Below are 27,077 nucleotides of genomic sequence, written 5' to 3' on the forward strand. Positions count from 1 at the left end.
TCATCATAGAGAAAGGACTTTGTAGAAACGACTAGAAAAATAACAGAAACAGCCAAAAATGTTGTAAGATGGTACACATGGAATCAGCATGACAAAATATATGGCTGTCATTGAGAGCAGAGCATACTAAAAATAAATGCTATTGTGAAGCAAATTGCTGGGCATCATAGACGGGCAAGAGTAAGCTATCGTCCACGGAAGTGTCTCGTGGAGTAGAAATAGGAGAAGATAAATCCGAGAGTAGAGATGAGGTTGGCGATGGCGTGCCTGCAGCATAGCAATATTCAATAAGATGTGTCTATAACAAATATAATAACCGAAGGAAGTATAGAGGGAATTCAAAGATAGCTGTGAGCGCTCATGTGCAGGTGTTAATATAAAAACCTCCACAATCACACAGCGCAAACAATATAAATAAGCCCTATTTACGTTTAGTTCTCGGACAATTTGGGTCGCGGTCACAGAAACCATGGTTAAGTCGCACATCACGAAGTTGAGTTATTCGACTTTAAAGTTGCACTAACTGAATTTATAATATTGGTAAGGATTTTTGTAACGCGTGCTTCTGGACCAATCAAAGGGTGATCTTTCTGAATCTGAAGTCAGTTTAGATAATAAATGTCTTAAAACCTCAGAAAAACCCTTAAAACCGTTGCTATGCTAAACAGGAAGTACTAAAAAATGGCGTCCGAAAAACAATCGTTTCTTTTTTGCCGATTTGAAGGATAATTCTGACATTTTGGACACTTATAATGAGTACTTTGGTATTCCAACTGATGGCAAAAGTAAAGGGAATGACCATGATATATTCCTAACCATTCTTATAAGATTTTTACAATATTTAATTATAAGAATAATTATTCGATTTTATAAGATTTGATTATAAGAAAATTATTCGAATTTGCAAGATCAAAGTATAGAGTGACCGATGATGTGCAATATGTTACTGTTATTTTTTTTAAAAACATTCTGTTGATCATATTACGGTTGTGCTCAATATCGCGGCACTGCCAAGCCATTTTTAATATCTGCGAAATTAGGTAATACATTTTCTTATAGATACAGTCATTTCTATGACAACCAGCCAAAATCTGTTAGATTTTTAAATTCAGCATAATGTTTTTGATATAAAGACAGAAATCTAGATAAATATCACAACCTCTTAATATTGGTTGCTATGACGTTTTGAAATGTAAACAAAACTGTGCATCGGTTTTCGTTTCTCAGACTTTTACACCAGTTTTCTCGGAACTATGTTTTCGCACTGATGGTAAACATGCATTCAGTTTATTGACCATAAAATCTGCTGTATTTAAGCTAGAATCAAAATTTTGTTTGCAAAATAACTGTGAGAATTTTCTCCTTCTGTTAATGCAGATAACTCTAAATCTTATAATAACGACTTGAAAATGGTTTCTGTGATCATGACACATTTAATATGTATCTAACAAAAAGCCCTTTTGAGTCATCGTAGCCTGCATTCTATGAACTATTTTAACTTGGTTGATCCGTTAGTACAAATGTGTCGCTGCAATGCGTTCAATCTCTGGAGCGGATACAATCACATCTATGGCAGTGCTTGCAAGGTTTTAGAGAAACCTTGTTGTCCCCACAAAGTAACGAGGCTATTAGAAGACACAATTTTTGTTTCTGTAATAAGAAACAAGACCATAGGTACATTTACACCATTTTAAAAAATGACAGCTTAATGTTACAATTGTCTTTTTGTCAAATAAAACATGTAGTATATCATCTGATTTTAGAGACGAGACAATTCTACATACTTTTAAGAATGCTATGAGAAGTGAAACTGTTTATCAGAGAGAACTCCCTAGCCTGAAAACTGACATTAATCAAGGCGTGAGAAAGGAGTAGGAACAGTATACAGAGATAATTGCCTAAACTGGGGCATAAAAAATTCAGGCTATGCAAAACATTTGAAACTAAATGACTAAACATAAATAAATTTGGAATTAAAAAAAATTGCTAAACTTACTAAAAAGGGCTGTGAGAGCAAGCTTTAGTAGCTTGCTCGTACCACAAAGTCGCTATGGGTAATTTAACTGAGATAACGACTCATATCGACCAATGAATCTATTGCGTTTCGCGTAGCTCAATAGGTTAGCTTATAGCCTGGTGAATGGAAGGTTCCGAGATCAAATCTTCTGCCATACGGATTCTTTTTTGCTAGATACTAACTGCTATAATAGCTGGACAGTCCGGACAGATGTCTGGACAGATGACAAACCTTGAGATTTATATATGTATAGATTAGCATCAAAGGTGTTGAAGTATTTTTCAGCCAGAAATGTACATACGATCTCATCATATTTATACCCTCCAACAACCCAAGTCATCACCACTATATGATTCCTATAGTAAGGGACGCCAATATCTCACCAAGAGAGTTGCTGTCAATTACTCGCAAATGGGGAGATCGCTGTCCTTGAATTGAGTTGGGCTGTCCAAACTGCAGCGCTACCATTCCAGCTCCTTCTGATAATACTGCACCATGGGAAATATACGGCGACACTGGGTCAGCCACTTGGCTGCTTGTCTAAAAATTGCGTGAAAATGAGACAATTTATGCAGTACGCATCAGTAAGAACAAACATTCCAAAGACAGAGGCTAATCATAATTTGTCTTAGAAAGCTGTAGGGCTACAAGGCACATTATTGGATTTTGAAAATAAGATGAAATTTTTCAGCATTTTGTGTCTATATTAGGCAGTCTGTCACTACTTCTGATCAATCGCTTCTTTCTATTATCCCAAAGGAGTTAAAATACTACTTTTTGCTCTATCATAAAACAACTAGGAGCAATGGAAAAGAACACTTGTTAAGTTTCTTAATGAGGAGACAACTCCATTTTTGCTGCAATAGCCTAGCTTCACTGAGCTCTAAAATTTGTTGGTAGATGAACAAGAAGTGATATTTTGAATAAACTCTCAGCTCCTTTTAAGTTTTAGTGCTGTCTGTCAAAATCGCAAAAATGTTTACTATATGATATTTTGGGTAATTAATAGCCGAAATTAATCTACCGTAAACCACTAATTGAACGCTATGAGGCTCTATTTTTCAACCCTTCATATGTAGTGGCGGTTAATTGGAGGCGGCGTTTAAATAGAGGTGGCGTTTAATTAGGCGTTTTACGGCATTTACGGCATAGATCCCAGAAACTAGACCAAATTACATTTGACCCAATTCTGAGGTTATTTAGCCGTGTGATCTCTAGGAGAAAATTTCCACAACTGCAAGCTCATGCCCGGTGAGTAAGTACTGTAGATTCTCGTTTATAAGCCGAGTTTAAAACTAAAAGTTATAAAACTAAGGGGTGGGGTTATATATACACACGCATAACTCCAATAGCAATCAAACGAATTTGTGCTAACTTAATTTCAACAATTACAGCTCGAACCATGCTAAGGAATGTTTTACCAAGTGCCAAGAATTTGAGCTTGAAGAAAAGCCGCACAGTTTTCATGAAAAATATGCTATGAAACCTTCACATTTGCCTCTTTTTCTGTCCAACTTTTGTTCCTACGATAACAGCATGCACGCTCACACATTAAGCAGCGCTTGGTTGATAACAGTGTGCTATGGCGTCAATGACAGTCTGTGATTGGTCGGTCATACGCATGATCCCTTGCGTGTTTACACTCATCAATGCTATACATAATTACCAGCAATATTTAGCACAAAGATTTTGAGCTGTTGAAGGAATTGAATAGCACAAAATGTGTCCTTTGAATTTTTTTTCAACAAACGATACTTTTGGGCATGCGCAAAAAATATAGAAACAAATTAATTTAATCTGTTGGGTTTGACTGTAAATTGTAATATGGTCTCAATTTATAGCTATAGAATATAGACTGTAGGTGCATAAAAACACAAACTCTCTTATAGAACTAAATATTCTCTTTACACCTTAAAACAAGATCAGAAAAATACACAAGCTTCAACCATCTTCGGATGCTGTCAAATGTGAGGCATTTAGTAATGTGTCAGGCACACCGAGGGCATACTGCAGCCTCCCAAACATGTCCATGAGTGTCACAACAGAACAGCAACATTAGTGGTGCCTTAGCATTCCACAAAGCAACAGTTATATATATAGCTGTAAATAATATTTCTTTTGAACTGGTAGTTTTCATTTGCTCATTGAAATAAGTTTTAGTAAGACTCTATGACTTCGTTTATGCATTTACAAAGATTGATTGCTGAGTCTAACCTTTGAAAATTTGAACAAGTGTATTCTTGAAAAACCTTTTCCACACTCACCAAGTCTCACTATTTTTTGTCTCTACATCCGAAATGGCGTCAACTACCCGACTCCCACTAAAACTGAAGTTCTGTATTGATAAGTAGGTCAAATCTATTTCATTTTCATTTTGTTCAGTAATCGCAATGTTTTTTAAAGATTATAGCAGCTAAAATTAACCTATTAATGAAACATTCTTAATATGCAAGTAAGGTCAGATCCGAATTTTAGTTGCAGTTTCAAACAGCCCGAATTTAAATCTAGTCATCACGTACAGTGGTAATAAATAGTCAGCATCCCTAAAGTCATAAATCAATGAATAAATTTAATTCATTTTTTCGAAATTGTGAAATTATCTTTTCACATAACCTTTGTTACGAAGGAACTAATCAGACTTACTCGAGGAGTTTTCTCTCCCTTCATTGGAATTTTCTTTCGCCTTTTCCTGTCAATCAACCTCCTCTCCTTACCTCCGGGCACGTCAAAGTTTCCTTTCGCAAACTCATCCTATAAATCAATTCAGCAAACTTTTTTAACGAACATATAATATCATAAAATAATACAGTATTCCCATTATTTGAAACACAATGATAGAAAAAAAGTGGCTAATTAAAACAATTAAATAAAAATGTGTGCTTTGCAGGCAGCTCAACTAAATCAGCAAAAAGGTCAAAGGCTACTATAACGGAATGTCAGCATTTTGTTCACCAAACTATTAAAAGGCAGCATAACAGCAAATGAGTTTAGCATCATCATCACAATATCTCAAAGCTCTATAATCATAAACTTATAATCTGGAAGAGCCAACGTGACAGTAGAAATCTAAAGAATAGTTTACTGACAACGAGAAACCTGGTTTGACTAAAAGCGCATAGAATTGCTAGTAACAAGTAAACAGGAGAAAGAATTGATTGGCATGAGTCAGTTGTTGTGAACTAGGTCAACCAATGAAAGTGGTGGACACAATCATTACCATGCATAAAGAAAATAAAGGTGGAAAACACGTTATCTTGTGTGAGAATCCAATCATTTCAGGATTTACTTTATTGAACTTGATCTAAGAAACAAAATAACAATCTAATCTGAACTGATCTGAAGCTGATTAAATGAAACAATGATTTTAGTTGGATTTACTTTTTACCAAACCTTTACAGCACTGCCTAAAGAAATAGGTCATTTTCCCTTTCTAAGTGTTGACCTATAGTTGACCTACAGTATACTTATTTACATCAGAGGGTTTTGTGTTTTTTGGCATGATGTGATGTTTTGGCTCTCATTTTTACGATGTCAATGTTTTTGACCTCATACTTCATACAGCTAAATTAAAATAAAAAATCATTTTGAAATGATTTTTAGAATGAATCGTATATAATGAAAAATGGATATTATTACATTTATTAAATATTATTATAGAAATGTATTGAGTTGATTAAACTAGAAAAGTACTCAAACCATTATTTCGACAATCATGCAAGATACAACAAAATGTTTAAAACTTATTCATTCTTAATCTCATATCTCCAAAATTTCACTAAAATGTATTCGTGCTATCCTTGTCGAACACAAACAAATATCTGTTGTGACATAGAGAAATTTTGGTTTATCTCTTTTGCTTGATATTGTTTCTTCCATATCTGCCGATGGGTATAAACTAAAGAATTCTAAAAGTGATTTCGGCAATCAGTAGTAAGTATAGTCAGCCAGTAATAATAACAACTGGCGCCAAGCTGTAGGGTGCCAAAACCTGTTGGAGTGACATAATTCGGTGCCAAAAAGTGCTGGTGACATGCGTTGGGGCTATTTTACCCAACTACATTATAATACCCCAGCACTGTTTTGGTACCAAATCATTTTGCCATAATGCTTAATTTACCAATTTTGACAAAAAAAATTGGAATAAAAAAAATCGAAGGCAAAGAAATGGCGCCCAATCGAGCCATTACGCGCATGAGCCTGTTGCTAGCTATCTAATAAAATCAACAGCACAATCAATTATTCCTGCTAATATAATCCAGATATAATAATTGACATTCAACAAACATTTGAGATTCCCCAAAGCGATCCGAACAATCATAAAAAACTGCAGTAACCATCATATAAACAGGTCAACACATAAATACAGCATTTCTCAGACTAAACTAGAATTATTACTCTAATACCACCACCAGTGTTGCCTTCATGAACAAAAGCAAATGTGCCATCAGAACATGCAAGGAAGTGTCAACAAGTGCTGCCGGTCAGTGCTGCCGGTCAGTGCTGCCACCATCCCAATAAACCAAAACTCACAATAAACTTAGAATCAATTGTGTAATAGCTTCCCCTCCCGGTTGCGTCTCCGTTAATTTGTACAAAGCAAGCCATACTGGCTAGGTTATGCCGCACACTGAAACCAGTAGACGTTGCGCAACAGCTTTGCATTTTATAATAGAAAAGCATATAATTAGAAGGGAGTAGTTGTGAGCCACCTTGATGGACAGCCATATCTACATTGTAACCTAAAGGTCAACTGACAGCATTTTAAAATTGCATCTATTTGTACCAGTATAATCATGACACATATCAATCAATCAATAATCAATCACAGATGTCTATCAGCAATTCTACCACTGAAACTCTGCCTAATCTACATCTTCACTCACATATTTTTAAGATAAAGTAATAATATAAAGCTTTTTATACTGATCAATAATCTCTTAGTTTCCTTTTAATATAATTAGTACCCTGGTAGTCTGTTACTCTGTGAGAGATAGTCAGGTGTATCAATAAAGTACATAGAATAAGTATGTGTACAATAATTCAGAAATACTTAAACAGGCTATCGATTCGGGCAAATGTTAGAGTGTTGGTATACCAAGCTGAATATTATGAGTTGTAGTCACGTTAAAGCCATCGAAAGCCATTTTTTATCCTAACTCTGAATAGACAAACAGACACGGCTTTTATTATAGTGAAGATATATTTTTGTTTTACTTTCTTTTAGATATAAAGTTTTTGTTATTTATTATTCTTTTGTAGAATAGACCTTGCCGCTTAGATAACAATGAAAAACATCGATGTAAATTAACATTGAAGGTGAGCCCTGTGAAAGTGAGTGAAAGTGGTGAGAAAAAGAGAAAAAGTTGTCTATACAAATCAACAACACTGCATTAACTGTTTAGTCATTGAATTAAAAACATTGTGTAGTTTTGTTCTTTTGGAAGAGCTAGACTCTTCCAGTAGAATATGTATTTTACTGTTGGTATAATGTTAATTCCCTATAGCGTAAACATCCCTGGAATGTATTATTTTCGTTGTACGAGCGTCTACTGTATTTTGTTTTTAGCAATGATTTTGATGTTAAAAAAACAAACAAATCAGGTTAAAGACAAAAACACTTGAGGCAAGCTGAGACATGACAAAACCGACATTTAATATGTTGATATGAGACAAAAACACTTCTATTGGCCACCTCTATAAGACATTTTTCCATCTAGTCGACACTCTACATGTTTTAGTTGTCCAACATGTCAAATAATTATAATGCAAGGTCGAAGCAGATCCCACAAATACAATACTGGAGAAGTCTGCACTGTATTTCTATGTCTATATATTTATAAGCCTCGCATTAAGTTTCGAGAGATGATTATAGAATTACATCAATCAGAATGTGCATGCACATTGCGCTAGCAAGAAATTCATCCTTCACAAAACTAAACAATACAAAAAGGCTGTGAACAGCAGCTATCCTCAGAAGTTTCTGTTTAAAACCTGTTAACGTATGCTCTGCTTTCATGAATAAGGATTTTGAATAGACAATTGTTAGATAATATAGTTCAAACAATGGGCAATTGTTATTAATTGTTATTAATTGATCATAGAGCCCTTCAGATGTTTCTGGTCAATGTTTTGCGGAAAGTTTCCCAATATGAAAATGTTGATAAAACTTGTTAGCTGGTTGAAATTACAAAAAATATTACTCAAACATGAACATGTAATGTTATCTGCTACTGTTAATGCAATAAAATTTAGCTGACTGTTAACCTTCAAAGTTAAAATGTACTCCACGCTTTATTAAGTATAACGACAAATTGAAACTCTCTCAGACACATTTGCTGGTAAAAAAAGGAAGTAATGACATCTCACCCGATGCCTGATGTTAATGCAACTTGGACTAATATAAATCAATGTCTGGCCTTCATCCTTGAGAAAACACCAAGATATTTTCCCTTGGGAATGAGATCCAGAAACTACCAAAATGACAGAAAACCTAACGCTAATAACAATAAAACAAACCTATTTTGCCATGAACTCTGATTGCCTCTGCCGCTACGATAAAACGGATGCTTGTTGGCGAACCATCGGTAAATTTCTGGCAACTTCATTTTCCTTTCTTTGCTGCTGAGGATAGCCTAAGAATACAAAAAGACTCAAGTAATAACCTGGCTTGAGTTAAGTGCCTCACTCTTAGCGATAAACCACAATTATCACCTTTAAAGAACATGAACTATGATGAACCGATGCTGAGCAGACGACAAACGCTACAATACTTGAGAGCTATAAACAGGGTGCAGCGTCTCACCTCGGAGTTACCTCGCGCTACGGGAGATAACAATACAATCATGGCCATGTTGTATATAAAATTGCTAAAACAAATCAACTGAAATAATGTATTCTTTCAAGATTTCAACAATGTACACTGTTTCAATAAACACCAGCCTTATCTATATATTATATATGTCTCAGTGTTTGTCAGTTGTCTGTTCATTGGTCTGTCATTCGTGTGTCCAGTTAGAGCTATAGTTTTAATAACGTAAAACCCGCATAGCCCTGGATTTTAAATCGAATCCTCTAGGTCTGCAAGAAGACTTTTTATCTACTAGGCCAAGGGACTACATTGCTATACAATATAATCATTGTGGTCATATTCATTACAGTGGTTAAAATGCGCATAACGATGTCAACATTTACAAGCTGGCTCCACGGCTCTCATTATAGTAAAGTTAATCTAAAGTTGAGGTAAAATATAAGCGTAAGCTACTAGCTTCAGTAACTTACAGTAACTTGCTACTTTTTGCCGTTGACTAATTAGTAAACTTAGCCAATGAAAGCAACATTACCTGCTGTTTACAAGCCATTTTTTATTACCTGTGCAACGCTGGCCATTCATCTAGTTAACATATGATAATTAAAACCATTTTAAAGAGTGTGAAAATATTCTTTAACCACAACCCTCTCCCTTTACTTCTATTAAAACAAAACCGGGTCTCACGGAAACTCAGAAGCAATATAATGGTCACTGCCATCAACTGTCTTGAAAATTATGGTACTTCACATTTTACGCATTGTAAACACCATTCAAATTATGCTGACCTTGAATTAAGTTATGTTCCGTTACACGCACAAAGGGTTTTTGTTAACTGATTAGTATCAAATTTGTGTAAATCAAACTTGCAACCATAAGATCTTTTTTCTGAATTCATGATTTTTGATCATATATATGCATTACAAACATGGTGGGTATGACAGAATGGGTAGATAAAATGAATGCGCGAAAAATATTATTACATATATCCAGCTATGAAACTTAACGTCAGAGAGATTAATTCCTGTATACTTATGATATCCTCAAGAATAGAACACTCTCCGTTCGAACTGTGTAATAAATGGAGATTAGAGACAACAAAAAATTAAAAAATTCAAATAGCTGAAAATCATGGCAGTTCTATTTAAGTTTAAAGTTCTACTTTAAAATGGATAGCTTATAATTCATTGTAAATTATTGTAAATTATTCCAAGTGACATGTGAATTTCGTCAGTACAAAATTCACATGCCATCAAGTGTGAAACTCGATATAGGATTTGTTCTAACATACATTCAGTGAAGACAAACCTGGGAAATTAAATGCAGAAAAGGCTCTTTTGGTCGTGTAAGATGCTCCTCGCCGCTCTCCTGATATGAGTGGGATGAACATTGGGTTCTGTTGTTGGAACCTGAAGCTACTGATAGCAGCGACCCTATCAAAAGTGCAGAAGCAGTTTTGACTTTTTATTAACGATTGATTTTGGCAAAACTCCTATTCACAGCTTACATTAATGCATGTTAATCCATACGTATTTCATATCATACACAGTGCTCATGGTATAAAATTCAAGATATCACCAAAATATAGTAACTCTTTGAATGGTATTGATAAACATAGGAGACTTTCACTTATATAGAAGCACAGGGGTGCGCGAAATAAACTCGACCCATTTGTTGAAAAATTAAAATTCCCATTTTCAAGATTGTTACTCATTGTGAATTTAATCAATAGCCATAAATTATATATTAAATTAATCCTTGTTTTGTCCCAACTTTGAATACTTAACCAAATGGCTGAAAAGTTATGTTTTTGAATGATTACGTAGACTAAAATCTGAAGATTTCATTTTTGTAATGGTTGAAGATACCAATCTGCACCAATGTGATCAAACCAAATACATTTTTTTGGTTATTCCAAATCTTATATAGTTTATTTCGCACATCAATGTTTATTTATATAAATTTTCTATTGGTGCAACCAGACTTGCGAGTACAAGAAGCCTCTGTGATGATATACATATACACGGCTTTTTGACGCAATAAAAATATGGAAACCAAAAATGTATTCTACATTTGATGAACATATATAAAGTAACCAGGTGCTGCTTTGATCGCGCCACCCTATGGTTCGATAGACAGCTAAAAACCATCGCAAGATAACCATCAAAGAGAAACTTTCAACGAAGAGATCCACAGGCTATGAGAAGAATTGTAGAACTATGATGAAAACAGATAAATTTTAATATATATAAGTATTAATTATATAATATAATTAATACTTATATAACAGATATACTTATAATAACAGATAACAAAGAAAAATGCTTTCTTTGTTCCTATTATTCATTCCTAAATGGCTCACAAAAGAGCCGAGGATATTGTTGAGTTGCTGGCCACTACACTTCCTTCTTAAAGTAGTCTTAGATTTACAAAACTCAAGTTTGTAAAAGCTAGGTTACGGACGAATCTTATTTCAATAAAAAATGACAAACTTATATTATAAAATGAGAAATTGATTGGAGATGGAAAGATGCAAAAAATACAGCAAACTGAATGATCTTGTCAGCCCTGACCGCTCTCGTTAATGATATACAGTCAAACATGGATAACTCGTCCACGGATAGCTCGAACACATGGTTAATTCGAACATTTCCTTTGGTCCGTTCCCACGTAATGATAAATTGCTATAGATAACTCGAACTCAACACTGTTAATTCGAACTGTTTTTTTGCCCAACAGCTACCGAAACGGTCGTTTTCGCTTTAGAAAATCACTTTATTCAAAGCCATAGAGGTAAACTTCATCTTTTCGTAATTCATAAGCGTCGTTATTACCACCATCGGCAAAATATTTTTGTCAACGACTTTTCTAAAAGTTTGGTGAAACTTGATTTATACTGCGATACGATGAATAGCACGGGCTAGCCGGGTCACGCGCGCAAGAATTTTCGCCACGCACATACAAAACAAAAATCGCATGTTATTTTGTATGTGCGTGGCGAAAATCCTTGAGTGCGTGACTCGGCTAGCCCGTGATGAATAGTTTTCCGACGTTGATTCCGTGTTGAATCAACGTCGGAATGTTGAATGTTTAAAACGTTTTAAAAAATGTTGTAATTAAACGTATACGTTGTCCGAGCTACAAAAAACTATTCATCGTTTGACCTAAACACAGAATACGTGTGTACATTCAATAAGTATCTATTAAAAAAGCGTGAGTGATATACAATGTACCGTAAAACCTCGTAAAACTTCTAATTGAACTGCCTCGGAGTGTTGCTCTTAACGAATCCCAGGTAAAGTAAGGTAATCTGCATAAACTTCAAGAAAAAACGGCAAAATTGATCGTGGGTAAAACCCCAAAAGAAAAAAATGTCTTTTCTTTTGAGCATTTCAACAACGATCAAGTTTTGCCAATGTCAATCTGAAAAACGTCCTGCCAATAACATCACCTCAAACAACAAACCAATCTCAAGTGATAGAAAAATCTCTATACTTTTTCATGAAAACGCTTTAAACTTTACATTAGAAGCATTTAATTTGAAACAAGCCATTTGTGCTTTTGATTTATATTATAGTTTGTATATGTACATGTATCTACTAATAAATAAGTAAATATATGGACTTGTGACAGTGCTCTGATAACTTGAACGCTCTGATAATTCGAACACTTTTGCTCGGTCCCTTGAAGTTCGAGTTATCCATGTTTGACTGTACTATGCGTCACCGTTAAAAAGCCGAAAGACGACTTTAGTCAATAGAACTCCTCACCTTGTAGGTTAGAACTAGTGACATCATGCTGTTTCGAACAATAACCTTGGCAGCGTGAATAATATGGAACTGCAACAGGAGTCATTCTGGGAGGGACTCGTGCCACGATGGGTGTAAGATGAGGTGTTACGGAAGGTACATGAGCAAATATAGTCTGTGATTGCATATATGGTGTGATAAACTGTGTCCCAGTTTGTTGAAATGTGGATGGTATCCGTGATAAAGTGTAGGAAGAGTCTTGTACTGTGTGAGGCTGGTATTCGGTTGCAGACCAACTATACTGATTGGATGTGTTTCCATAGGTCATTTCCAAAGCCTCTAATGGTAGCTGATGGTGAATACCTTTATTATCATTTGCGGTGCTATAAATAATGCATAATTAATTATACATAATAATATAATACATAACAATAATAATTAATGTAAGCCAAAATATGAAAGAAATGCCATTTGAAGCCATTAGATGCAGCCATTAAAACCGCAATACCTACTTTAATGCAAAATTAGGTTTTAATGCACTGTTTCCATGATGTGGATGATGCAGATTTGGAGTTGTGCCCACACAGTGTTATTGTGCGATAAGTATTTCCATGGAAATTCGCATGTTGTATAGATAAACATGGGCGCTTTGTTACAAAGAAATTTTACGCCACCAGTCATAGCGGCTCATTCAGAACTGCTCCAACTGAAGTAAGACCAACTGAAGCGTAAATAATGGTTAAAATAGAATAGCTTGCACTGCACTTTCTTGAGCATCATTCGCAAGCATCGAATATTTGGTAAAACTTTGTGAGTAAAAAACTTGTTTGACTTGCGGATTTTTGTCAACTTGTAGATTAACCTCATCATAGAAACATAGTAACATAGAAACATAGTAACATAGAAACATAGTAACATAGAAACATAGTAACATAGAAACATAGAAACATAGTAACATAGAAACATAGAAACATAGTGTAGTGTTATGAGGTGTAACATCAAATGTGTGATCAGGAATCCACTATACCAAATCTTGACAAAAATGGATGATCAGTACATTTACATGAATATGATGAAACCCACCTATATGCCATGCTGGGCCTACTTGAGAGGTCAGGTTCATACTTTACACTGCCTTCAGTCCCTGTCACGTATATAGCTAAAACAAAGGAAGTATGACATACAATAGTCGAGATTTCACGACTCATAGAAGTGTCTAAGCTGTCTTTGAATGCTTACCTTTGCTCAGGGACTCAAAAAATTTCGAACGAATAAAGATTGGATGACAAGTGCAAAATTTGCAAATATATATACACCCGTAGATTTCAGAGTTGTGCCAATAATTTTAAAGAAGTTAGACCATAATTTGTTCTATATGATTTTGTATGAAAAATAAAATTGTTGGTTTCAAAGATGACAACTCTTTGTGAAATGAACATTATTATATATTTATATACTAAGAACTATTATATTACCATTACTATATAGGCTATACTAAAATATCAGATATATATTATGCTTGACAGTAGTATATCGTACCAAATGATAGTACATAATGGCCTTTTTTACCCGTCACGTTTACAAAGGATAGCTTTCAAATTAGCAAGCAAAACTAGACATCTCACCGCCTTCAGAATTTTTTTAATAAAAAAAACAACATAAAAATAACTAAACTGTCAACTAACCTGTCATTCATCCCCACAACTGATACGAAACTGACAGAATTTGAGTGAACATGGCAAAAAAGATGTTCGTTACAAACATCAATGAACAGCTTTGTTAAAATTAATACTTATAGCGTACACTGTGTTTGTTGTGGGAAGACATCCTGAACTAAATTATTTGATGTTGAATTGGAAAGAGGTCCAAGCCCTTCCCTCAATTCATTATTTGTTTGCGCTGCAACAAAAACAAACCTACAACATCAAAGCAATAGCTGCTCACCAATGAGATGATATTTGAGATTCTCTTTTGCATTCATGTGATTTGTATCAGTGTAACGACTCATGCCAATTGCCTGGAGTGTGCAAAATAAGGTAAGCTACAGAAGCAAACAAAACCTTGATGAGAAAGCTCAGAGTAAAATACACTTACCTGTAGTTGGTTCATCATATACCGAGAGGGTATGATACTGTTCCGTTCCTAGGTTTTCAAAAAGTGGGTCTTCTGATATTTCATCTAACACCCTATTAAGGAGGTCATTTGAAAATTCTGGTAAAAGCGGGAGCTCCCCTGTCTCTTCCATGGCTGTCTACGATGAAAAGGCATATTAATTTGCCCCGCAAAGAGTTTCCATTACTTCAAAACAAGAGAAAAATAATCATACAGGCACCTAAAATAAAAGATGATAACTCTCGAAAAAGGCTTTAATTAATAGCATTTAAGCTGCATTTTGTAAAAAGCTCTGTTTTAACCTTGAAAGGCAACTTGAAAATCCTAAGTGACCACCTGATGAGAGCAAATTTACGCATGTGAGAAACAAATTTGTAGTGAATTGACTAACAGAAAAGTACTTTTTTATATTTTATACCACGCACACATATATGTATAGATACATACATATGTATACATATATATACATATGCACACATATGTATGCACACATCTATATATGGGTGTGTCCATAAATAACAATTTGACATTTAGAGTTATTTGATACCACTACCCATGCACATTTACAGAAGATGCGTAAATGATGGGACATCACAAATGTCCGAAATGGTGAAATAAAAATTAGTGACTTCAGATGCTAGTAACGTTTCACAAGTTTCATATAACTCTGATTACATTAAGTTTGAATTGTCATTCTCTAGACCAACTACTTACTATGCAGAGTTGGTTCTATATTGATCGAAAATCCGTCTCATATGATTTATCATGATGATGTTTCATTACACTGTCGTAAATGGGTAAACGGTCATTTTAGCAGGATCAGATTCATAAAGTAGCCATGATTCATAAAGTATTCATAATACGCAAAGCGACCATGATCATGCAGATAAATATTAAAAGAGCATAAATGGACTGATACACCAACCCCAGACAGAAACGATAAAACGATTGAACATCTGTGTGTAAACAAAACCTCTAGTCTCCTTCTTTGATGCAACCAAACCTCAATTGTTTGAATCGAAGGAGAAAGACTGAGTGGAAAGAAAACTCCAGGATACAGAGCCGATCAAATACATGTTGAGCTGTTGAACATAATAACTGGAGAGTGCTGCAGAATAGATGTTTATTCATAGAATATCATTTTTATAACAAATATACCATATGACTCATTGTTTGTGATTTGTGTTTGAGGTTTGCTTGCAAAAAAATTCACATTACAGTTATTTGGTATCAAAAGGTTCACCATGTTTCACTCTGCTGTGTTGTAGGTGCAAAATATGTGAAAATGTGATTACAAGCTCTTAAAAGCTCAAAAACGAACAATTAATCGCAGCTATCATGAAAACGTCGTAGTTTGAAATCTCTGGAAACTCCCAAACATCTTTGTAAAAGGAAAAAAGACCTAGATATGCTCAGAGAGTTTGTATTTCAGGTTTCAGACTGGCAACAGACAACTCGGTACTCAACTGACTCATACAGGTAGACTATGCAATACACATGCAGAAAAGACTCTATGAAAATTATATCAGATCTACAATCTCTACCTGCTGCGGACTCAATACTAGCTGTTTCTGTTGAGGCATTCATAAATAAAAGTAAACCAAATAATAACAAGTTGCAAGGTCATGAAAAATGTATTAAAGTGAGCTACTTATTAAACCTGAAACAATTTTGGAGTGCCTTAAACACACATTTGCAGCAATAACAGAAGCGAAGCAGCCTACTGAAAGTCAGCTAATGTCATGACAATCCAAAACAACCTATAAGACATGACTTCAAGTTACAGGCCTCATCTTTCAAAGAATGATTGAACACAGTTTGCTCCACCACATACATCCCTTTCGAGGCAGCCTGTTCAAGTAAGTTCAATACAGTTTAAGAGAAGGACTCTCTTGTGCAACCAAACTCTGTTCTATTTGTCGTCATCCAGCTTAGGCACGCGAATGTTCATACCAAACAAATGCAGACATTAAATTTCATAAACCTACAAGCCTACTCATATGAAAAATCTAAAATATAGATAAGCTAAATAATATATTTAAACCTTCCGGGCAGATGAATCCAGTGAATTGTGGTGAATGTAAAACATTTGCGAAATATCAGTGACCTCATGAGTTGTATAAGCTCAGTGCTATGCCTCACCTTATTTCTAATATATATAGTTTACTGGACTGTAATGCTAGTCTATATGCAGACGATATCCAGCTAAATAATGGAGTCAACATCAATTCTTTCTATGTGGTCTATTATGGGAAAAATTATTTTCATTACAGAAGATACTGATGGATTCATTTAGTGACAAGTTTATGCAAGTGAGGGGCAGTCTTCGTCACCATTTTGACAAAACCAGTAACTAGGTGCCCTAATGCAATCTAATACACAAAGTGATAACTATATTACAACATAGATTAACTGTGCACACAGGGTGATTGGCAGTCAATCTATCTTCGGGCCTATTGCTCTGTCTGTTGACCAATACCCAAATATGGAAACTGCTTATCAGATCCTGCTGACAAACCTTCTACATAAGCCATCAAACAAGTTATGCACAAAGTGAGTGTGCTTTATAAAAAAACATCAAATGAATATGTAAGAAGGTCACAAACTATAACAGTTTATTCAAATTGAATGCGAAGTCATTCAGCCCACCCACACAGTAATCGACCAATGAAACGCTACTGCACTAACAGGTCAGAATGAGACCACTTCACTAATTACATGCCACCTTGATCTGTAAGATCACAGAAAAAACTAACACAAATCAAACAGCTTGTGACAAAAGCATGTGTGTAGGCACAAGTAGCGGGCGAAGATACATCACAAAAATTAACTAAACATGAAGGCCCCGATGAAGCGAACTAGGAACTTATGAAGAATGGCATCAACTTCTAACATGTAAAATCTATGATTACCAACTGACTTTACACGGTAAGTGACTTAACATAAGAAAACTAGTCTACATAGAAGTCTGCCAGCCAACGTGGTGGCCGTTGATCATGCAAAAGCATTTTTTGAGTATTGTCATGTTCAACATCAGTGTTTTCACGCCATTCTTCACCCATACTATTGTGACTTTCACTTTACATTACCCATGTTATCATGAAATTCTCTACCCATATTATTATCATTTTCACCTCCATCACCTAGAAATGGCTCATCCTGCGTGTGACAAACATCTATGTTACCCGTGAGTTCAACACCCGAATGGCTACTGTTGTCATTATCTGTAGAAATATTACTAGGGTTTCATCAAGTGAATTGTATATGGCAGTTTGACGGGCAGTGCTTTTAACTTCCATTTGCAGTGATTGACTGTAATATGTACAGTACTATGTCAGCAATTGTGCTCTCTTGAGTGCTTTTAACTTCCATTGCAGTGATTGACAGTAATATGTACAGCACTATGTCAGCAATTGTGCTCTCTTGAGTGCTTTTAACTTCCATTGCAGTGATTGACTGTAATATGTACAGCACTATGTCAGCAATTGTGCTCTCTTGAGTGCTTTTAACTTCCATTTGCAGTGATTGACAGTAATATGTACAGCACTATGTCAGCAATTGTGCTCTCTTGAGTGCTTTTAACTTCCATTTGCAGTGATTGACTGTAATATGTACAGCACTATGTCAGCAATTGTGCTCTCTTGAGTGCTTTTAACTTCCATTTGCAGTGATTGACAGTAATATGTACAGTACTATGTCAGCAATTGTGCTCTCTTGAGTGCTTTTAACTTCCATTTGCAGTGATTGACTGTAATATGTACAGTACTATGTCAGCAATTGTGCTCTCTTGAGTGCTTTTAACTTCCATTGCAGTGATTGACAGTAATATGTACAGCACTATGTCAGCAATTGTGCTCTCTTGAGTGCTTTTAACTTCCATTGCAGTGATTGACAGTAATATGTACAGCACTATGTCAGCAATTGTGCTCTCTTGAGTGCTTTTAACTTCCATTTGCAGTGATTGACTGTAATATGTACAGTACTATGTCAGCAATTGTGCTCTCTTGAGTGCTTTTAACTTCCATTGCAGTGATTGACTGTAATATGTACAGCACTATGTCAGCAATTGTGCTCTCTTGAGTGCTTTTAACTTCCATTTGCAGTGATTGACTGTAATATGTACAGTACTATGTCAGCAATTGTGCTCTCTTGAGTGCTTTTAACTTCCATTGCAGTGATTGACTGTAATATGTACAGTACTATGTCAGTAATTGTGCTCTCTTGAGTGCTTTTAACTTCCATTTGCAGTGATTGACTGTAATATGTACAGTACTATGTCAGTAATTGTGCCCTCTTGCCACGAAGTTGTGCACATTGCTTTAGCCGGCTTCACATAAACTGTGTCACCCAAGTTATAAGAACTGGCGGAGTGTGAATTGCTAACAATGTTAGCTATAGTTATTCCAGGTAATGGAGTAGCGTAGCTATAGAGTAAATTTGTAGGCATGTTGCCCCCTTCATTTGGAGTATTATTATAGTAAAAAACCACTTGCTCTATGCTATATTCTGTATGTATGTCCATTGCCATTCTTTTGATTGTCCTATGATTCCATTCCATCAACCCCATTGCCTGATGTTCCGTATACACAGCTGAATATGTGCATCACATTCCATCTTTGCATGAGGCAAACCGAGAGCTCTTGAAACACGATTCACTATCAAAGAGCATCTCTGCTGGGACACCTCTTTCTCTAAATATCCGTACTAGCCTTGTTATCACAGCTTTACTAGTCCTTGTGCAACTAACCCATTGTTCAACAGGTGATTTTGCACTAGCGCAGTCGCCACAATACTCTCATTGACCATTATGTTATTGATATAGTGGTCAGTTCCACGATCAATGGGTTCATCAAGAGACAACACTCGAGCCAGAACTTTAGACATGATTTATGATGCAATGTTTAATCTGAATGCCATTTGTGTCATAACATACAACACATCATGGTATCCAACTGCTTGAAATCTTTTGCAAACCTTGCTCTACATGCAGCTGCAAGAACGCCTTCTTGAGATCCGATATGCTAGCATTTACATCTAGCATTCACCACTCATGAGTTTTCTTTTGGCACATACCAACATCAGCTCCAGGATGGCTGTTATTATAATTTTTGGGCTCTTTGCTGAAACCCATCACTGGTCAGATCTTCCTTGGTTTATTGGGTTGCATGGCAGCTATTAGTAGTATGACCCTATACCACTAATCTTCTGCAACTTAGCAGCCAACTCCAATTTATCACACCAGCCTCTAAATGTAAATATGGGTAGTTGGTATTTTCATTGTGCGGTGCAATGAGGATACCAACTCAGTTTCCTAAGTTGCTATACTCATTGCCCCACACCAGATCGAATAATTTCACTGCCATACAAGCTATTTCATTAAAACAAACTAGTAATATGGCAGTTGAATTATCTGATATTTGCGGTGCTGTGAGGATAGCAACTCATTAGACTTTAGTGACTGGCATGATAAATTTAGCCGTTTAAAAGCAATTGTCAGAGGAAACCAAGGATTATAAGTTGATCACAACTCCGATGCTAATAGCATTTCCTGTACACAAATTTCAGTGCTTATGATCAACTGTGAGGGAGAGTGCTAAAAGAAGAGACAGTGCATGTTTACTTGGCTGACGTACATCAATTGGCTGCGCTGATGGGTCAAGAACAAGCTGACCCCTACTGAAATGTGCATTTATGTCAAGAATACTGGCAGATATCTCAGCACAGCTGAAATCTGTCAGTTTGGTGGAAAAGCTTGAACTTGATGACTTGGTGACTCATGCAAGAACAATGCTGTCAACGAAAGGTAAAATAAAAGGAAAATAACCAGGGGGTCATCTTAGACGCTGGGATCAGTTAGAGCATATTAGCAGGGAAACGCAATTGGGGAATGTCATCAGCATGGATGTCTCTTCTAACACCTAAAAGTAATCGACCAGTATTACTCAGTTTCCATTATTCTGCTCAGTACTGGTATCCAAGCATTGGTAGACACTGGGTGTAAGAAATCTGTTGAGTTACAGTCTGTTGCTCAGCAGTTGAATCTGGCAGCTATTGGTCCACAATGTGAGGTGAAAACATTGAATGGACAAGTCACTACGTGCATGAGAGAAAATGTGGTGCCAAGGTATATGGGCTGCAATTAACAGATTTACGTTGCTTGGTAGCACCTAAGCTGGTAGGCAACTATGAAATGATTGTGGGTGTAAATGCCATTGATAAGCTTGGTGGTGTAACTGTCAGAGACCACGGAACAATATCTTTCAACATCACTGGCTGGGCAACATTAAATAAGAATAAAGGAGTTGCGAACTCACCAAATATTGAGAGATGTAAAAGTGTAGTAAAAGAGGACAACGATTTTTGTGCATGTTTTGATGCCATTAATTGGACTATATCATGAAATTGGAAAAGTGAAGGGCAGAAATAGCTTGTAAGAAGGTCACACTTATAATAGTTGATCAAAATTCAATGCGAGAACAACACAGTATGCGCAGTAATTGACCAATGAAATTCTGCCGCACTAACAGGTCTGAACAAGCCCAACTCACTAACTACAAGAGATATGACATAGAACTGGACTAGCATCTTCCAGTTGATAATATTTTCACATGAAAACAATGACCAGCCTTCATCATCTGATAACCTTGACAACCTACAGTCAACAAAACACCTGTTATCACAACCTTTGGTCCTAGACAAGGAAAACCAACAGCTACATTATTTATGGCTCTTGAACACAACCACAACAATTTCTTGCCATAAACCTGTGAAACGATTAATGCAACTACACATATGTCATGAAATCAGTTGCTTGCTAATACATAACTCCTATCAACCTACAAAGCTCTAAACAAACGAATCTCAAATGTGGCATGAGTCATTTTCCCCAATTTGGGCATTGTACTGTTTTTCACAGAAGAGCAGTCTGCAGCCTCGAAAGCAAAACGTGTTATCAAACATCGGCATCCAAGTCAAGCCACTAATTCAGGCCACTAGGTGCAATATTAAGGCTACAGATCTTGGCCTTACGAGCCAAGCAAGCGTGACCGATTATATTGAATGTCTTACTAAAAACTAACACCATTAAACACTTGTAGGTTTTGGTTGTACAACCAATGTGAAACAATTCATATTCAAACATGCAGTATTATGTAAGCACTACTGACAAGCACATTATTTTGATTTAAAGGCTGTCAAGAAGTTAATAGCCAATGGTAAATAAACGTAAGAACAGCAACAAAATATCATAAATGCATTGTCGTGATTGCGTACTTATTTATTCCTAGACTTATTTACCTGCCACAAAAGAGAACAATAATTTCAGATAGCGATAGATTTCAGGATAATTAAAATCTGCTATTTTGACAAAGTTGTTGCGCAGTTAATGGTAGAGAAATATAGGTCCTAGTTAAAACCTTCTCGCTGAAGGAATGAAATAAAATGAGCCCTACGTTCCTAATCACGCCATCCTTCTCACTTTCACAAGTTGTCAGTTTTCTATAAAAGACAAGACAACTTCGATAGAGATAAAGCATTAAAATTTCCCAACGCATGCTTTACCTTATTGGCACAGTTTATTGGAGTTGTTCTCTTTCTTTATCAAAAGCTCGGGCTACAAATTATTAATTTATAGCGACACTTTATAGCGACACTTCATAGTGACACTTCCAAATAAGTCGTAACGGAATGGTGCAGATGAGTTAGAATTATTTTAGTGACTCAAACTCGCTCGTTTGTGAGTTCATGTGCTGAATTTTTTTCAAAGCTTACACACGACAGATAATTCCAAGTTATAAATAGGATGATTAAATTATTTACATGACACTGATGGGAAAGAATAGAAATATCAAAATATGTTTTTATTGTATTCAATTAGACAAGTTACCCGTGATTGCTGCTGTATTATATCGGCTACGGTTTTAACTGCAATAATTAAATAAATGTTTGATCTAATTGGACCTACGAAATTTGGTTCTTGCTGCAAATGTTCTTATCGTTAATTATAAGTTTTTGTACCTCGCTTCGAATTATGGAAATAGTAGTTCAGAATCAGAATGGAGTTTTCTCACTAAGATCCTCCATATGAAGCAACAAGCGCGAGAACTCATTTATCAATATGCTGTGGTGATTAATGATAGTATTGGATTATCCCACCAATTAATCTTACAACTGTTAGGGATCAGCTCAAGTTTATTCTCAAACGCAGATACACTGCTAATCGCCAGTACTGGGTTCTCGGATAGGACCAATCCCGATAAATGACTGTTTAATCAATGTAATGTTGATTAGTGTATTCAGGATGCTATAAAATACCTTTCTAGATGTGAGAATCTAAGACCATGCTGTGAGAAGGAATCCCTGAGGTATGCGAAAAGGGTTTCCCAATACGTTATGTTTATTTAAGCACAAGAAAAATATATAATAAGTTGCACCTTAGACTAGACTTATAAAAGTATACAAGTAATGTCTGAGACTTAGAATATAGTCACCCCCTTTTGTTCTCCTTACGTTGATTCTTCCACTTGTTCTGCTTACACGTCTGACCGCTGTGAAGAAGCTTATATTGAAGAGTGAAGTATATGGGTGAATATATGCCCTTATATATGAGCTGGTAGTTTGCCTGAGTGTCCAAGAGTGAACCTATTTGCTAAACAACTAACTATATTTGCTAAACAACTGCAAGCAACACTATAATACATGTAATAAGTTTAAAACTTGGAATGACGCCTAATTATAAATCCTTTGTCATGGTCATAGTATTTTTCCAAGCTGGTTTATTAGGAGCTTGCAACGGTTTGCAGATGCTCCCGGTGCCTCATTGCTTGGCTGTGTGTGTGCTACCCAAGCCAACCTGCGACTCAAAACCACGTTGCGAGCGGGAAGATCTACTGGTAACCAAGTGTTGAATGGTCATTAGGTGCTTAAGGATTTTTAAAACTTTTCATTGTTTCAGTTCCTGACCTGTTACATAACTTCACATCATATACAGTACCTTGCTTAAACCTAGCGGTCTTCCTGATCGACCTGAAAGACTCAAATTTTATTGAACCTTTCTCAATCCCATATGACTTAGTATTTAAGTTGTCGTCCTTTGCTTCTATTTTGCTTGAGTAGCCTTGAAATACATTTGTTTACCTATTTTGAGGACAGGCTTCATATGTCTGGTATGCAAATATTGATAAAACTCGTTTCATAGAACTTGACTGCTTCCTCGCATCGTCGAATGAGAAGCTGTCAGGAAATATCTATTCCTGATGCATTGGGAATCATTATTAAATAGAACTTACACAAAATTTTAGTAGATTATATCTGAAAGTATTCGTATTTTTCTACCATTTTGTGATTTTTGTTTGATGTCTGAGGTGATCAGACTGCCTGGATGTGACAAAAATAAAATCAACAAAACTTTATTGTAATTAGAACCACCGGAAAAAAATATTTGCCAAAATGATGTCATTAGTTGTGCGACTGCTTGTTTCTATTGTTATTAATATTGGCGGTCTACTGCATTTTAGTTTGTTCTAGTGCATTTTCTATTCTGTCAGTGTTTTTGTTGAAGTGCACCTATACACGTCATAATCACATTTCTGCTTGAATGTTCCAAGAAAATATCTCATTCAAACTATTATATTTCTGGACTCGGCAGGTCTACAAAGACAAAAAGTATATTAAATTTGAGCTTGACTGTTGGTTCTGTTTTGATATTATTTTCATTTACATCACTCAAATGATGTAAGCTCACCTATGTAAACCACTGTGATCCATTGACTGTACATTTATTTTTCAAGCCCTTAACACTGCTAATGGTCCATTTTACTTGCTCATTACCTGATGGGTGTAGTGATGGGCAAATGAAACATGATGTAAAGCTGTACGACTTAAAGCAGCAATAGACAAAGGACAAATAGTGCTGTTAGCTGCATCAACATAATCTAGTCACACTAGTAAAAATAAGGTTTCAAGCTTGACTGCTACCCGGAGCGCTTAGTTCACAGAAGTTGTGTTATCTTTTACTACTAGCAACAATTCTAACAAGCGACTCTGATGAGAGGTGAGAATCTTTGATGGCAATATTCCATGCTATAATGTTTAGAGTCGCTCTGCATTTAAACAGCAATGAGCTAGGAACAGCAAGTAATTCTGTACAGTTTCTATCATCCTAACAATGGGCAATGAATCTTATTCTGTTGATGAAATGAAATGCAGACTGAGATGGACACAACTTGTAGAGCAGACCTAAGTAATTAGTATCAGCCTTTCATATGCTGACTACAACGTCATATACCGTATGCTTTTATAACAAAAAGTACTATTTAAGCAGTTGTCCACATGTAATAGTAGTGGTGTGCTAATAACAATAACAGCGTTCGAGAGCCCAGTTTGGTGGCACAGTTTGAAGTATAATAATGAGCACATGGTGCAGTTCATTTAATTAAAATCTACACAAATTAATTTCTCACGAATATTTTCTACCACATGCAATATGTTGGCTAAGCATACGCTGTGCTACAAAACAATGAGATTTGGTGCTACACTTGGAACATACTGTAATAAGGTAACTTGTAAGCATATATAAAACATCTGGGATAGTATAACGCATTACATCAGTACTTTTATTTTGCATTCTAAATGCACTACAATTTCATGATTTTGCAGTATTTATAGTTTGGAGCTTTAGTGTAAACTACAGCAAACTTGTAAGGAATAAATGTGTTAAAAGGAAAACAAAAATTAAAACTCTAAGCGTAAATATACCCGGTTTTCATATACGTACATTCAAACGCAAAAACATTGTTGCTATGCGTCGCTACCCGAAACAGGAAATTGCTGATGTGACCTCCAGGTTGCGGGGAACTGTTGTTATAACTAAATTGACCTTGACATTTTCCTTAGTTTTGTTTTAGTTAAATTGTCCTTGACATTTTTTTAGACAGTATCTTATCTGGCAATCCTATTAAACCAAAATTCATTGAGCGCTCCACGCAACTCGCTCAAATCCTTATGGACTCTCAACTATTATTTACTCGCACTAGTTCTCAAAATTTCCAAGTTTGTACACAAAACACGAAATTTCGGATATGACACCCAGGTTGCGGCGAATCTTTGTTTCAGCTATATTAGCCTTGACATTTTTCTTAGACACGATCATACTTGGCAAACCTAGGGTTAATCTTTTAGGCGCCCCACACAATTCGCTAAAATTTTTATAACGTTCAACTATAATTTACTCATGCTCATGTCGAAAATTTCCAAGTTTGTATAATCGGCGATCCCCCAGCGTGGACGCCACTCTCACAGGAACACTCTGAACTAAATTCGGTTTCCTACTAAAGCTACAACGTATTTATGTTCATTGCTAAAACACTGAACATGCAAGAAGGTAAGTTATTTTTTTTTTATAAAGTTTCTGTCTGACCGTAATTTATTAGATTAGTTTTACTGGACTTGCGTCTCCCATGTGTGAGTCATATAAACGAGTTTCTGACGTTCTAACTTAATAACTTATACCAAAAAGTGTTTTATGCTAGTGATAAGAAGAATTTAGTCAGGCATTAAACGAGCCAATGAAACCTTAGTTTTTAGTTTTGCGTTTCACCTTGCACTGTGTATAGTTTTGATACCGAATATTCTGTTAGCATATCACTGATCATCGTATTACAGCTTAATCGTATATATATTTGGTTAGAATATAATTTGGTAGCAATAATGAAATATCACTCGAAACCCAAAATCATTCTTTGAATAAAAATTGTATTTCACACGGCTGCAACAATGTAGTTTGTATTCTAGACTATGTAGTACGATGATCATTCATACAATTTTTGGGAGAAAAAGTCCTAAAATTGACAAGTCCGAACCTAGACAGGTCGCAATCTAGACAAAGATTGGTCTGAATATTGACAATTTATGTTGTACTGTACACCACCAATATCACAGAGATAGAAGAAATTTCACACCCACAAACTAGAAATAGCATACAGTGGTTATTTGATGAAGTATATAGGCCTAAGCTTATGATGCTATATGATCTTACTTGATTATCCGTACGTCAGTTGCTCCTCCTCTGTGAGCCTTGCCCAGAATAATCCCACTCTCGTCGTAGCCTCCGGTCTTCCCTCTTTCTCTAGCCAATCTCCTTCCACCGGAGACCTCCCCTTCCTTCTTTTGTCCTTGATCTCCTCCGCCTGTGATGTCGTAAATACAGATCGTAATTCCTGTTCGGTATTCCCTTACACCTTTCCCTCAAGATTTATGCAAATCTTTAAAGATGTCGCCACATCATGGGGGAAAACAAAACTCGAAAGTAGTAAAATAACAATGTTAACCACATGAAAGTCAGGGAGTTTAGAGACATAGACAATATTTACAAAACAAAGAATAACCCATTACAGGT

The 27,077-nt window shown here is 35.8% G+C and overlaps 1 protein-coding gene across 1 annotated transcript; it reads right to left on the bottom strand.

The window, feature by feature from the left end:
- Nucleotides 1-13: 13 nt before the first annotated feature.
- On the bottom strand, nt 14-22,102 carry LOC137404568 (uncharacterized). The gene is made up of 10 exons (XM_068090796.1): nt 21,980-22,102; nt 14,666-14,822; nt 14,375-14,470; nt 13,655-13,730; nt 12,593-12,954; nt 10,131-10,255; nt 8,534-8,649; nt 4,661-4,768; nt 2,401-2,557; nt 14-267 (listed from the first exon to the last, which is right to left on the bottom strand). The coding sequence occupies exons 2-8, from the start codon at nt 14,814-14,816 to the stop codon at nt 4,714-4,716; spliced, it is 981 nt and encodes a 326-aa protein (XP_067946897.1). The 5' UTR covers nt 14,817-14,822; nt 21,980-22,102; the 3' UTR covers nt 14-267; nt 2,401-2,557; nt 4,661-4,713.
- Between the last annotated feature and the right edge of the window lie 4,975 nt (nt 22,103-27,077).

Source organism: Watersipora subatra, chromosome 9 (genome assembly GCF_963576615.1).
Source record: "Watersipora subatra chromosome 9, tzWatSuba1.1, whole genome shotgun sequence".
Lineage (NCBI taxonomy): Eukaryota > Metazoa > Bryozoa > Gymnolaemata > Cheilostomatida > Watersiporidae > Watersipora > Watersipora subatra.

Coding starts and splice junctions, on each gene's coding strand:
- LOC137404568 (XM_068090796.1), bottom strand. CDS start 14,816: ATGGAAGAGACAGGGGAGCTCCCGCTTTTACCAGAATTTTCAAATGAC. Junction 10,256..12,592: donor CACTAGTTCTAACCTACAAG/GTGAGGAGTTCT, acceptor CACTTTTGATAG/GGTCGCTGCTATCAGTAGCT. Junction 4,769..8,533: donor CAGAGTTCATGGCAAAATAG/GTTTGTTTTATT, acceptor ATTGATTTATAG/GATGAGTTTGCGAAAGGAAA.